Source organism: Lactuca virosa, chromosome 3 (assembly GCF_052849685.1).
Source record: "Lactuca virosa cultivar CGN04683 chromosome 3, Lactuca_virosa_CGN04683_v6, whole genome shotgun sequence".
NCBI classification, from domain to species: domain Eukaryota; kingdom Viridiplantae; phylum Streptophyta; class Magnoliopsida; order Asterales; family Asteraceae; genus Lactuca; species Lactuca virosa.
Window position 1 is genome coordinate 75,421,000 of NC_136428.1, and position 16,053 is coordinate 75,437,052.

The 16,053-nt window shown below is 39.3% G+C and overlaps 1 protein-coding gene across 1 annotated transcript; it reads left to right on the top strand.

Moving 5' to 3' along the window:
* Positions 1–10,778: 10,778 nt before the first annotated feature.
* LOC145163688 (uncharacterized) lies at positions 10,779–13,274 on the top strand. Its single transcript, XM_079082489.1, has one exon. The coding sequence runs from the start codon at positions 10,779–10,781 to the stop codon at positions 13,272–13,274; it is 2,496 nt and encodes an 831-aa protein (XP_078938615.1).
* The last annotated feature ends 2,779 nt before the right edge of the window (positions 13,275–16,053 follow it).

Below are 16,053 nucleotides of genomic sequence, written 5' to 3' on the forward strand. Positions count from 1 at the left end.
GATATGGTTGAAGAACTTCATTGGAGACCTTGGAGTTGTGCCATCCGTAAAGGAGCCCATGGAAATTTTCTGTGATAATGAAGGAGCGGTTGCCTTGACCAAGGAACCGACGGATCATGGCAGATCTTGACATATCGACATAAAATATCACTTTATTCGACATCGGGTGGAAGAAGGACTCCTCGTAGTGAAGAGGGTATCGTCAGAAGATAGCCCAACAGATCCCCTTACGAAGGGACTGAGTAGGGTTAAGCACTTGCAGCACGCTAGGAGCATCGGGCTGAAGGACGATATTAGTTTAGATTAGATAGTTTAGAAACATGTAATAGATAAATGTAATTGACATTTGATGATTAAATAAAAGAGTATTATTTATAAGTAAAGTATTGTCTTATGTTAATTACTTACCTATTGTTTCATTTTGCATGTTTTGACTTCCTGAATAATAAGATTATTCGAATGTTCCACAGTCACTCATACTTTGGGAGTAGGTATGAAAGAAGATTGTCATGAATTGGTGTGTAGATTGTCTAAAGTGTATTAGACATAACAAAGGTTTGATGCAACATTCATGAGTGCTTATGAGTTTGATTTGAGCATTGGATTAGACCCACGCTTGCTGGAATCACTTCATGGAATTTATCACGAGTGATCGGAAGACGATAACATTATATGGTCTTAAAACCTAGATATATGATTTGTTGTTTACTAATTGGTTGTGCATTGATAATGCGTAAACGCATCAGTAACTTGATGTTATAAAATGCATTGTTGTGTATGATTTGATTAGTGAATAGTAAATGCATATAAGTCGAAGTTTATCTGTTCCTTTTATCCTAAGAGGGTAAAAGCGATATCAGGGCCCCTCGATGATTTTGTTTGACTTATGTGTCGGGCCCGGTCAGGACTGAATTGATGTGTTCAATTAAGTTCTATGTCAAAAGAATCAGAGATCGAGAAACAAACTACTGGACAATAAGTATGAGTATGTTCCATGTAATTGTCCGCACGATATCTAGAACAGAGGATTATACGATCCCTTATCTAAAGGATAGGTTGCTGATAAGATCAGAGTTCGACAGCGTCTTTGAGAGCTACGATTGCTAATCGGATTGTATTTACATTTGTAGTCACTAGACTTATCCAAGTGGGAGACTGTTGGATTAGTGTCTAAGCCCGTAACTATATTTGGTAAGTATTTGACCCGGTTGTGCATGGTCCTTTTGGGTTGCCTTCACCAAAGCAACATGATAGGATGATTTATGAATAAAGAGGTTATTATGATTTATTAATATGTTATATGAATAATATATTAAAGGATAAATCATATAGTTAATTAATATTGGACAAGAATTAATTAAGAATTAATTCTGTGGCTAAAAGAGATTAATTAAATAAGGGACTGGAACTGTCAATTATGTGATAGTTGATTTGGGCTGAGAATCCTTATGGAATTAAGGGGTGGACGAAATTAGAGTGGGAGCCCATCTAAATTTCGTCCAAGGCCTTTATTCTGGAAGGTTCTATGGACTACTTAAGGCCTAAGCTATCAAATTAGGGTTTTGACTGAAACTAGCAGCACAAGTATAAATAGACCCCTTAGGCTTCAGAAATCGGCTAACCCTATTCCTAAGAGTACTAGAACCGAATTCTATAGCTTCCAACCTCTCTCCAAGATCATCTTCTTGCTTGTGGTGTTTGTAAGCCATTAGAGGAGTGACATTTGTGACTCTAAGCTCAAAGGACAAGAAGATTCAAGCTTTGAAGAAGAGGTAATCATCTAGAACTGTTTTGTTATGTTAATTTCGAAATATATACACTAGATCTAGGGTTTGTAAGTCTTGGATGAATTGCATGTACAATAGAGAAACCTAGATCCAAGCATTAGGGTTTGCATGAGCACATAGGATGTTATTTTGGCTCAAACCCATCAGATAATAGGGTTTGGTGGTGTGTTAAGGAGCTTAAATAGGGTCCAAGACCCTAAATTAAGGTTTGGGTTTGACTGAAGTATGCCATGTGTAATCCTGGTACGCCCATCGTACTCCAAAGAACACCTGCCATGCATCTGCTTAGTACGTCCAGCGTACACCTACGTATGCCCCGCATACCAGAATTAATACTAGTATGCCCATCGTACACTTTTGTACGCCTCGTGTACTAGGTTTAACCCTCTAACCACCAAACTTCTGAAAGCCATAACTTCTCCGTTATAAGTCCGATTCCGACAATCCCTATATCCATGGAAAGGTAACGAGAAACTCTATGCTTCTATCAACTCATCCTTGCCTTAAAACTTCCCGAACAAAAATCCAATATTCATAAAAGCCCGAACTGACACTTTATCGATATACCCCTTGGCTCCAAAACACAAACCGGACTCCCGGATCACCTAAATTACATTACCCACACCCAAATGGGTCTAAATCTCTTTTCCCAAAGGCCCTAAGCCTGACGATAACCCATCTTCAGGCCACAACCCCGAATTAGGAAACGATTCGGAACAGGGTGTTACAAAAGAATTAATTAATTTTGTAACCGTGGTTCCCACGTGTTTTAACCTAGTGTAATGATATTTGAATTGATGACCCTCCAAAACCTCTTTTAAACTAAAAATGTTTTTAAGAACTTTTGAGATATTGGGACCGAATTTCCGCAAATGATTTTTAATATTTTTAAAAGTGTTTTAAATGGTTTTTAAATATAAAACTTAGTTGTTTCACATATACGAAAATATTACATAGTAAAAAAAGAATATCGTGATCGGAAATGATATATGCATCATATTCACAATATCATCAATTAAAATTTGAACATGTGTTTCCAACCAATGCTCAAGAGGCTTTCAATCGTGTACATTAATCTCTTCGAAGTTGTATCCAACATTCGTTTGTAGTGTTGAAGAAGAGGTGAAAATGTTAAATAAAATGCCAAATTTTATTGAGAAGGCTTGGTAGAAGTGATAATGACGTCATTTTTACCCTTCGTAAATATATTCGAATGAATTATTCAACATATATGATTTCAACATCGTTCACAAACACTATGATTAACATACCTACATAAGAACTAGATGATCAGTTAATATTTATTCATGATAAGATTTGAGAATCACACTATGAGATGCAGTGTGATGAGATTGATAATATTGTATGGGATGAATAAAATTCCATTTAAATATAATTGATTAGAGAACTATTTTTTAATACTTACTTTAATTTAATGATATTTATTACGTATTTGTCTTATAATACTAAATTATTATTGTCTTTTATGTCATTTTACATTTCCAGCTAACTTAACAAACCCCATTTTTATCAGTTAACAACGAGTTAGCCTATCAAAAATAGCCTAAGTCCAAATCAAAACCAAAGTAATAATAAAAACTGGAAACGCCATTGGAGAATCTTTACTTGCTAAGATATATAAATTGGTTAATGACTTATTAGGGTAACATACTTTAGTTCGTACACACATTTAATCCGAATGTTTTTTCATACACATATGCCCATTTAGCTTGTTTAGTCTACTTAAAAAACATCATTATGACCGATTGGTGTAAGTTTCTAGCAAAATATGGATTTTCTAATCATCTTCTCCAATTAAAACACTCAAGAACACCTAAACAAACAGAACACACACACATAAAACACAAAGAATACACACATAAATATATAAATACCAAGAACACCCCCACAATAAGATACAAATTTTAAAATCAATTGTGTATGTTTTTATTCCAGACCCATCCCTTTTACATATACAAAAACAAAAAGTACACACACACAAACACTAAGAACACATATATAAAAATCGGTTGTGTGTGTTTTAAATCTATCTCTCTTACACACAAAAACACCAAGAACATACATATATGAAAGTCGATTGTGTGCGTGTGTGTGATTGTTTCTAACCCATTTCTCATACATACAATACACAAACACCAAGAACACACACACACAAACACCAAGAACACATAGATATGAAAAATTGATTGTGTGCCTGTGTGTGTTTTGTTTCATATCGATCTTTCTTACACATATAAGCACCAAGAACATACAAATATGAAAATTTGATTGTGTTTGATTGTTTGTTTTTTGTTTTTGATTTTTTTTTGTTTCAGATCCATCTCTCTTACACACATAAACAACAAGAACACACCAGACACAAACACCAAGAACACATAGATCTGAAAATCGATCGTGCTTGTGTGTGTTTATCCCCAAAACTCGAAGATTTCTTGAGTTTCAGATCTCGATTTTTAGATATTGAGTTCGTACATGTTTGGAATTTAATTTTTAGATCTTCAAATACACTTTTCAGAATTTAAATTGTTAAGTTTCAGTTCTTGACTTTCTGGCTGAAGAACTTAATTTAGATCTTAAGTACAAAAGATAAAAGAAAAAAACTTCATTACCAAAAGCTTGTCGGAGCTGTTAGGGACGTCGGAAACTGCATAAACTTATAAAAATCGGTAATATTGATGTTTTTTTAAACAAAATAAATAAATTTAATGGTAAATGTAGAAAAAAACATAATTATACAGATAAAGTTTATTACCCTTAAAGTTATTTTTAGACAAAACTGGAAAAATGGTCCCTGTGGTATGCAGTTTTTCTGAGGTTTAGTCCAAACCTCGATTTTTTTTATCGGTGGTCCTTTTGAGCTAGTTTGCTTATGATTTTGGTCCCTTGGAAAACTAAAAAGACTAAAATACCTTGGGGTATTTCTTTTTCATTTTTCTTTCATTTTTTTTATCTATTTTTATAATTAAAAAAATAAGAAAACACCCATCTCTCTCTCTCTCTCTCTCTCTCTCTCTCTCTCTCGACCCACCTTCATCTCCATAACCTGAAATGAAAAATACACACTAAAACCACACACACATCGTCCACATGATTACTAAAAGCACTCACCCTCAAAATAAAACTAACTAATTTCAAATCAAGAAACAAATAAGGTTTCAACTTTCTTATTGTTGTTGGGGATACACAAAGAATAATTCGCTCATGTTCAAGTTTCTTATCGCAGACAAATGAGAAACACATGAAACACAAATCAAATCCAGAAAACATTGAAACTCCATTTGAGCAGTATTATAAATCAAAAACCCAAACCACACCCACACCTCCTCCTGAACTGCTCAAATAGAGAGCTTTCCGATAGTTACCGATTACAATCTAACAAATTGAAGAAGAAGAAAAGAGTTTGTTTAACATTTCAAAACTTCATAACAAAAAACAAAGATTTAGTTATGTTTTCTGTTACCTGTACATACAAATTTCTTTCCCATGGGGTTTTTTTTTCTTTCATCTCGTTGTTACCGGAATCGAGATACACCAGGAAGTCGGTTGGATACCATCATTGGATTTCTTTAAAGTGGAGACTATACCAAGTCCACCCCCATCCACATCGCATGCCACTTGTTGAGTTGAGAGGCTCAACACAGTAGCTACCTCGACAAGCTTACATCCATAGCTAGTCAAAATGAAATTGAAGAAGAGTCAATGAGGCATTTGATTGAACAGGTGGTGTGTGTGTTTACTATCGATGAAGATTGGTATACTGGCGTTGAGTTCCTTCAAATATCAGTTAGGAACCCACTAAAGAGGATCTGAAGTCTTTTGATGTCGATTTTTCAATCTAAATACAAAATCTAACCCAACTCCTTGATTTGCCTTACTTTCTCCCTTACCCTCTCCTTTATCTTGCCTCTCGCTGGAAACCACTGCCACCATTGGACCTCCGGTGAAGAGTCCAATCCCTATTTTTTCCTTCCTCATTAGTAACGATCAGAGCCTCTTTTCTCCCCTGCAACCATTTTGTACCCATTAGACCTATAATGGTGGTCGAAAAGGGCTTTTGCAAAAATTGACCATAGGCGGTGATATTGAATCGTAGGTGGTGGTGACGATGGTACAAATGAGTAGTTATTAGGTTTAAATTAGGATTCGAATGTTGAAGGAGATTGAAGGGAGGTGAAACATTTTGACTTTTTCAGTCAGAGAGAGAGAGAGAGAGAGAGAGAGAGAGAGAGAGAGATGGGTGTTTTCTTATTTTTTTAGTTATAAAAATAGATAAAAAATGAAAAAGAAATACCTCAAGGGTATTTTAGTATTTCCAGTTTTTCGAGGGACCAAAACTACAAACAAACTAGTCATAAGGACCACCGATCCAAAAAAGTCGAGGTTTAGACTAAACCTCAGAAAAAATGTATACCATAGTGACCATTTTTGAAGTTTTGTCTTATTTTTATGAAAACAACAAACGAATTATGTGACATCCCCAAATTTCACGGCCAAAAAAGACCGATTTCGTTTATGCTTTTTAAAATAAAATCAGAGTAATCTTTCAAAAGGTGTTGCGGAATTTGTCCCCAAAACAAAATATAATAAATATTTATCAAAGCATTTCTTAAAGAAATGTATTTTCGTTTTATTACAAAACTCGGGATGTCCATATCGATACACACCAAAAGCATAAATAGAACATACATTCATTTACACTAGTGATTTACATCTCCTTTAATCTCTCAGTGCAAAGCAGCTTCGTATCGACACCTGTGATACAAATAAACTGAGTGGGTCAGGCTTGGGAGCCTGGTGAGCATATAGGGTTTTCAACCCACAATAATATAATAATTATTAATTTCAATCATCAAACAATCAACCCAATTACCCATCCCCATTATCTTCTCTATTTCTTAAGGTTTTACCCTAAGAATTAACTATCCTTCCTTCATTCATTCCTAAGGATTGTCCTAAGGAATTGGCACAAAGTTCATTGCTGCCCGAGGTTCATCTACACAGTACTAAATCCATAGCTACCATGGTTCATCTACACATTACTAAATCTATAGCTACCATGGTTCATCTACACAGTAATAAATCCATAGCTACCATTGTTCATCTACACAATACTAATTCCATAGCTACCATCGTATTTATATAAGGCACTAAGTCCATAGCTGCCAGGGTTTTTAGAGTACACCGGTGAACACATCGTTCACAACACCTACAAATTGCGAGCTTGCTAGTGTTCCACAGGACTGTCTAGAATAATCCGTGGTTGTCATCCATACTCTGCTGAATGACAGGGGCCATCGCTTAGGTCATCGCTTGGTTCAACGCCTGGATCATCGCTTCTCACCATATTTTACCACTCATATATCATCGCTCATCACTTCTCACCTTAGTTTACCACTCATATATCATCACTCATCTTTCATTGCTCATCGCTTATCTCATCATTTTATCACACATCAACTATCTACCTGTAACAACCCAAATTTCGAGTCCAAAAATTTGATTTTTAATTAATTGATTTGTAAAACTTCCATCAAAAAAACATCGTAAAGACATATCATTTCGTAAAACCAATATCTCATGTCTGAAAACCAAACCATAAACATAACAATGTCAGAGTACAATCCCAAGAATCTCGTAATGCGGAAACCCAACGTGTGTGTGTATGATGTGCAGCTACCGCGCCAGCTCCTTCCCCTTCGCTGGAGAAGTACCTGAAACAAAACCGAAAAATGTAAGCACGAAGCTTAGTGAGTTCCCCCATCGTACCGCATACCATACAATCACATAACATACATATACTGTCAGGCATATCTGGGTGCCCGACCTACCCCTTCGGTCCTCTCGACCAGATACTGCCTAGCATATCTGGGTGCTGGCCTCCCCTTCGGTCCTCTCGACCGGATACTGCCTAGCATATCTGGGTGCTGGCCTCCCCTTCGGTCCTCTCGACCGGATACTGCCTAGCATATCTGGGTGCTGGCCTCCCCTTCGGTCCTCTCGACCGGATATTGGGGACTATTTCACCCCTCTACTACTACCACATAACATATAACACATAATCATATTCTATCTAGCATAACTGGGTATGACTACCCCCTTCAGCCCTATCGACCAGAAATCTTAGGGACTATCTCCCCTACTGCTACCAGCATATAACATCATATCATACTAGCACATAACACATCAGGTAGTAGCAAACCTAGATGAATATCACAAAGACAATCATCTAACATACAACTCCTACTGGTGGGCCGGCATTGTGGCCGTAGACCCACCGTTACTGGAAGGTAACTCACCTCGCAAGGCTGACTGCTGAAAAGATGATCGGCAGATGTCTAACTGCTGCTCCGGTGATCCTCCGACTATAAATCCATAAAACACATAGTCAGACACTGATAACTACTCTTAGGGTAAAATGACAATTTTACCCCTGACCAAGTCAAAGTCAAAGTCAAATTCCAGTTGACCTGACTCGTCGAGTTGGGCCGCCAACTCGTCGAGTCCCTATCCTTCCATCTGCCCTTCTTCACGCCCCTACTCGTCGAGTTTAGCAAGGACTCGATGAGTTCTCCTTCTAAAACATCCTCGAATGAACCTTCATCCGACTCGCCGAGTCGTATGAACAACTCGTCGAGTTCATCCCCATCCTATGAACAAGTCTGCCCTTGACTCGCCGGGTTGTATAAACAACTCGTCGAGTTCATCTTCGAACGTTGGGAGATTGCCTTGGACTTGTCGAGTCTGTTCATACACTCGTCGAGTCCTATGATTCCCAGGTCTATGGCTAAGTCCAATGTGTTGGGTCATTCCCCCGGACCCCTCTAAGACCACTCTAACACTCACTGGGTTCCTTTGAACCATAACAGAAAAGGGAAGTCAAGCCATGGACTCACCGAGTCCCAAGAACGACTCGCCGAGTCCCAAGAACGACTCGCCGAGTCGAGAATGACCAAGTCTTATTTCTTGATTTCTGACGTACAACACTTGACCAAAAGATAGATCTAGGCTTCTAGGATCGATCTAGCACGTAAAGTTACAAACTTTATGTGCATGCATGGGACTATGAGCTTAAATGGCCCTAAATGAGACTCTTATGATGCATGGGTGTTAGGTGCATTTTGTGCACCTTTTTTGCACAACCTTTAGCCCTTTGTATGTATGTTTTTAGCATAATTGTTCTTTGCTTTTATTGCATTTCATCATATTTAGGTTAATTTCTGGAACAACCTTATTTGCACTCTTTAATGACATTTTCAGGTAAACCGGAGGTTGGAGCGCGCTTTTGGAGGTGCCGGGGGGCATTGGTGAAGATTGCGGGATGATCGAGCGTAGAACGGAAGAATTAAGAAAATCAAGTTTGGACTCGGAGTCAGAGGGCAACACGGGGCGTGTTGGGTTTGGCCTAGAAATCCAACACGGGGCATGTTTGACCATTCCAGGCATTTTGACCTCACTGAACACGACCCGTGTTCATTTTCTCTATATTGACACGGGGCGTGTTTGTCCAGTTGAACATTTTTTAGGATCATACTTTAGAGTTGGAATCGAGGATTGAAGGGTGTGTTTTCACTTAACACGACCCGTGTTGATTTACTCTATATCGACACGGGCCGTGTTCAACTTAAAAACTGTTTTTTGGCAGCTTTTCCCTTTTTCCTTATGCCGAGAATGGGGTCATTTTGGGGGAGAATAGAACATACCAGAGCACTTTTGGAGAGGAGAATTCAAGGGTTTTAGCAAGGGTTTGTCCGTTAATCATTGGGAAACATTTTAATTTCTTCTTTGTAAGCACTTTAGCACTTAATTTCATCTTTTAAACTTGTTAATCTTGTTCTAGCCATGTGTAGCTAGAACCCTAACTTCTCAAATTTCATGTTTTGACTTTTTGGTTGTGAATCAAATCATATGACCTGATGTTTGTGTTTAATTTCTATCTAGTGAAACTGATTTGATTTCAATCGAATGTTTGATTCTAATAATGATTCTTATTGGCCATTTGAATTAGGGTTAGGTCATTCAAGTTATTCATTTTGCAAAATCCGTAATTGTTTTGTGAATTGAACTAAGTAACAAGCATTAAATTGATTTCTTATGAATGAATTTAGTGTAAATTTTTTCACACATTCTTACGCTCCCGAACTTGTGAGGAGTATTGGGTGTTGTTGGGAACATTCACAATAAGCTTAATGCGATCTTTTAATCTAATTCTAAGAGCTTGTTTAGATTAGGTTAGCAAGGTTAGGATTAATCAAAGAGCTTGTTTTGATTGATTAATGTGGTGGATGGAAAGTGTTAGAGTTTGTTAACACTTTCAAGTACCAACTTAGATAGAATGAAACAAATGTCTTGTCATCTTTGATTCACATTTCTGGATTGTCATTCATGAAGTTGGAGTCCTTACAAAATCTGAACTTAATTCACGCCTTTAGTTGATTGCTTATGTTTTAATTGTTTGTTTAATCACTGCATTCTAAACCCCCCTCTCTTTACTATTGGTGACCATAGTACCTTGTGCAAAGAGGTATAGACCAATTGTCCCGTGTCTCTGTGGATCGACCCTACTTGCCTTGTACTACCTTTTAGTGCAATATAGTAGTGTTATTTTGGAATATATCGTACCCCTATTATTTGTTGGGTCTTACACGGTGTTACTAATTGTTTATGCCTAGATCTTTTCGTACAGGTACACCACTGCCAATTGACTCGAAGATAGAGAAGACTGCAAAGAAGTTAAGGAAGCAAGCCAAGCTTCGTAAGAGGCAACCGGTTTCCGGTACTTCTTCATCATCCAATCCCCCGGTCATCAACATTTGGGAGGACATACCCCTCTCAAGTGTATCCGCATCAGAAACAGAAAGCCCATCACTCTCACCACAACCATCCTCACCCATAAATACCACTCCACCCTCTTCACGTGTTCATAATATCCTAAACACTTCACCTACAGAAACATCACCCACTTCTCAAGCCATGGGAGATAACCATGGAGGAAATCCACCTCCAAACCCACCACCTGAACAAACTCTCCGTCAATGGTCAAGACAAGAGGTTACTCAACAACCTCTTTGCATCACATACCCAGCCGCCACCAACCTGGAACTAAAATCCGGCCTCATTCACTTACTCCCAACATTTAGGGACCTGGAAAATGAAGATCCTCACAAGTTTCTCACAAAATTCCATGTAGTATGTGTGGGTATGAAACCACACAATGTCACGGAGGATCAGATCAAGCTTAGGGCATCCCCCTTTGCAGTGCAAGACGCAGCCAAAGACTGGCTCTACGACCTCCCACCGGGGACGGTGACTACTTGGGTAGACCTTGCACGGTTGTTCTTGGATAAGTACTTTCCCGAAATGAAAGCTTCAGCCCTACGGAGGGAAATTATCGGGATCAAGCAACACAAAAGAGAAGCTTTCCACACATATTGGGAAAGATTTAAGAAACTATGTGCCCGTTGTCCAAAGCACGGGATTACCGAGTATCAGCTCCTACAATACTTTATTGAAGGCATGACCCCAATGGAAAGAAGACTTCTCAATGCTTCTAGTGGCGGATCTTTACCCGATAAGACCCCAACTGAGATTCGCAATCTAATCAAGAACATGGCTGAAGATTCCAAACATTCAAGCCATGATGAAGAATGGTACACGGATGCACCCCGAGGTGTAAAGGAAGTTCAAACTCCTCAGATTGAAGCTCAATTGTCCGAGCTCACAAAAGTAGTAATGATGTTGGCCAAAGACAAAGGTGTGCAGCCCACACCCCGCCCATGCGGTATTTGCACTCAAGTGGGGCATCCAACCGATATGTGCCCACAACTCCAAGAGGAAGATTATGAAGAAGCAAAAGTCATGGGAGGCTATTTCGGGTCAAATCAGAGGGGTTATGAGCAACCACGAGGTGATCAGAGATGGAACAATAATCAAGGTTGGGGAGGAAACCAACAAGGAAATTATCAGTCAAATCAATCACATCAATACCAGCAAAGACCACCATTTCCTCAAAATCAACAAAGACCACCCTTCCAACCTCAAAATTACCAGCCAAGGCAGCCACATCACCCTCCTCAACAAGCGGGTTCATCAAGTATGTCCTTAGAGGACATAGTGAAAAGCCTTGCCACAAGCACTCAAAGCTTCCAACAAGAAACCAAGGCAAGCATAAAAAGCTTGGAGCAACAAGTGTCACAACTTGCTCAATCCGTAAGTAAGATGGAGTCACAAGGCAAGCTACCGTCTCAAACGGAGAAGAACCCAAAACACAATGCTTGTGCCATTACTTTAAGAGGTGGGAAAAGCTATGAAGGTCCAAAGATGCCGGATGAAGAAGAGAAAGAGAAAGAGATAGAGGTGGAAGAAGCTATCAAAGAAGATGAAAGGAAAAGTACTTCCAAGTCAAAGAAGCCCATAGAGACCGAAGTGAAAGTCACACCAACTCCATTTCCTTCAAGGTTGGCAAGCACCAAAAGAGAGCGGGAAGATGATGAAATCATGGCCATGTTTCGAAAGGTTGAAATCAATATCCCTCTTTTAGATGCTATTACACAGATTCCTAGATATGCTAAGTTCCTCAAGGAACTTTTCACATCTAAGAAAAAGCTTAAAGGAAATCAAACTGTGAAAGTTGGTGAAAATGTCTCAGCCGTGTTACAAAAGCGGCTACCAAAAAAATGCAAGGACCCGGGTGTTTTCACGGTTCCTTGTAAAATGGGTAACCTTTTTGTACCACGTGCCATGCTTGATCTTGGAGCATCAATCAATGTTTTACCCTATTCAAGCTATAAGACAATGGGAATTGGTCCTTTATCAAAAACCGGAGTTATCATTCAACTTGCCGACCGGTCTTTGGTACACCCGAAAGGTGTATTGGAGGACGTGTTAGTGCAAGTTAATGAACTTGTATTTCCCGCTGACTTTTATGTTTTGGATATGGGTGATGAAAACACCCCACAATCGAACTCCATCCTTTTGGGGAGACCTTTTATGAGTACCGCAAAAACAAAAATAGATGTAGCCAATGGTACTTTGTCTATGGAGTTTGATGGTGAGGTGATTAACTTTAATATCTTTGAAGCCATGCGTTATCCTAGTGATATTCATTCTTTAAACTTCATAGATGTTATTGATACATGTACTAATGATTGCTTTGAGATGTCAAGCCAAGATGTGCTAACCACCATCTTGAGCAAACACTTTGATGAGACAGGGATTAAGAATTTGGCTGACAAGTACACATTGGAGGATGAATTGATTGAAGTAATCAATTCCTTGGAAAAAGCACAACCCATGAGAGTTGAACCACCCCACATGAAGCTAAAAAGTTCCAATCCGAAACTTCTCCCATCCATAGTACAACCACCGATTCTTGAGTTGAAGGCTCTTCCCGACCATCTCAAGTATGCCTATCTTGGAGAGGAAGAGACATTACCGGTGATAATTTCAACTAAGCTAGCACGAGAATAAGAAAAAGAGTTGGTTGGAATTTTGAAGAAGTATAAGGAGGCTATTGGTTGGACCATTGCGGATATAAAAGGGTTGAGTCCATCATTATGCATGCACAAAATACTGATGGAAGAGGACTTCAAGCCAACCCGTGAAGCCCAAAGGAGGTTGAATCCACCTATGATGGAGGTGGTTAAAAAAGAGATCATGAAGCTCTTGGATACAGGTGTAATCTACCCCATTTCTGATAGTAAGTGGGTAAGTCCCGTGCAAGTTGTCCCGAAAAAAGACGGAGTCACCGTTGTCAAAAACTCTGAGGGGGAATTGGTACCCACCCGTGTGCAAAACGGGTGGAGAGTTTGTATCGATTATAGGAAGTTGAATGCTTCCACCCGCAAAGACCACTTCCCTTTGCCATTCATCGATCAGATGTTAGAACGATTGGCCGGGAAATCCCACTATTGCTGCCTTGATGGTTTTTCTGGTTTTCATCAAATTCCGGTTGCCCCGGAAGACCAAGAGAAAACCACATTCACATGTCCCTTCGACACCTTTGCGTATAGACGCATGCCCTTCGGCTTGTGCAATGCACCCGCGACCTTCCAAAGATGTATGGTGAGCATATTTTCAGAATATGTCGAAAATATCATAGAGGTTTTCATGGACGATTTTACTGTTTATGGAAATTCTTTTAATGAATGTTTGCAAAATCTCACCAAAATCTTACAAAGGTGCATTGACACAAACTTAGTCCTTAATTATGAAAAATGCCATTTTATGGTTGACAAGGGCTTGATACTTGGACATGTGGTGTCACAAAAAGGTTTAGAAGTTGACAAAGCCAAAACATATGTTATTAAGAGCTTACCATACCCGACAAATGTTCGGGAAGTACGTTCTTTTCTTGGCCATGCAGGTTTTTATCGGCGGTTTATAAAGGATTTTTCCAAGATCACGGTGCCGATGTGTCAACTTCTACAAAAGGAGGCCGATTTTGAGTTTGGTGATGAATGTAAGAAGGCATTTGATCGTTTGAAAGACTTGTTGACATCCGCCCCCATTATTCAACCGCCAAATTGGGATCTTCCATTCGAGATCATGTGCGATGCTAGCAATACCGCTGTTGGGGCGGTTTTGGGACAAAAGGTTGACCGAGCACATCATGTCATCTACTATGCATCAAACACCCTTGATAGTGCACAAGGCAACTACACCACAACGGAGAAAGAGTTGCTTGCTATTGTCTTTGCTCTAGAGAAGTTCCGACAATACCTCCTTAGAACTAAAGTGATCATATATTTGGACCATGCAGCCATAAAGCACTTACTTACAAAGAAAGATTCAAAGCCGAGGTTAATACGGTGGATGCTGCTTTTGCAAGAGTTCGATATTGAGATCAAAGACAAGAGTGGAAAGGAGAATTTAGTTGCGGATCATCTAAGCCGCATTGTATCACCCAAAGATGGTATAACAATCTGTGATACATTTCCAGACGAGCATCTATTTGTAGCCAAAGAAGCACCATGGTATGCAGATATCGTCAATTATTTGGTCACAAGTCAATTTCCCCCAGATTCATCCCGTTGGCAAAAAGATAAAATCAAGAAGGAAGCCAAGCGATATATATGGGACGAGCCGTACCTTTGGAAGTACTATGCAGTTCAAATGATCCGAAGGTGTGTTGAGCAAAAAGAGGTACAATCTATCCTTAATTTTTGCCATTCTTATGCTTGTGGTGGTCACTTTGGACCCCAAAGGACAGCTAGGAAAGTTCTAGATAGTGGATGCTTTTGGCCTTCTATATTTCATGATTCTTATGTGTTTTGTGCACATTGCGAAAAGTGCCAAAAATCCGGGTCCTTAAGCTCTAGGAATCAAATGCCCCTTACTCCCATTTTAGTGTGTGAGATATTTGATGTATGGTGTATTGACTTTATGGGACCATTTCCGCCCTCTTTTGGTTGTTCATACATTTTATTGGCGGTGGACTATGTGTCCAAATGGGTGGAGGCTAAGGCCACCCGTACTAATGATTCCAAAGTTGTGGTAGATTTTCTCAAGGTACAGATTTTCTCATGGTTTGGCACACCAAAGGCGCTCATAAGTGACCGCGGGACCCATTTCTGCAATAGGATGCTCGAGGTTGTTTTGAAGAAGTATGGGGTGACACACAAAGTCTCAACAGCTTATCATCCCCAAACCAATGGACAAGCCGAGATCTCAAACAGGCAAATTAAAAGCATCTTGGAGAAAACGGTCAACCCAAACCGCAAAGATTGGAGCATAAGGCTAGATGATGCCTTATGGGCATACCGTACTGCCTTTAAAACCCCCATTGGTATGTCCCCATATAGGCTGGTGTTTGGAAAAGCATGCCATCTTCCAGTTGAGCTTGAACATAAAGCTTTTTGGGCTATAAAGAAATTCAATATGAATGAAGATGAAGTGGGAAACACAAGGAAGCTAGACATTCAAGAGTTAGAGGAGATTCGGAATGATGCGTACGAAAGCAACATGATTTACAAAGAGAAGACAAAAGCGTACCATGACAAAATGATCTCCAGGAAGACTTTTGTGCAAGGACAAAAGGTGCTTCTTTACCACTCAAGGTTCAAGTTAATTCCAGGGAAGTTAAGATCAAGATGGGTTGGTCCTTTAGTGGTCACAAAGGTGTTTGGCCATGGTGCGGTGGAAATCACGAGCAAGCAAACCGGTAAAACATTCAAGGTTAATGGTCATCAATTGAAGCCGTTTTATGAAGGATTCGAGGTGAAGAATGAGAAGCTTGATGTGTTGGAGA

What these genes read in the sequence shown, in the direction of transcription:
- LOC145163688 (XM_079082489.1), top strand. Translation starts at nt 10,779, where the DNA reads ATGGGAGATAACCATGGAGGAAATCCACCTCCAAACCCACCACCTGAA.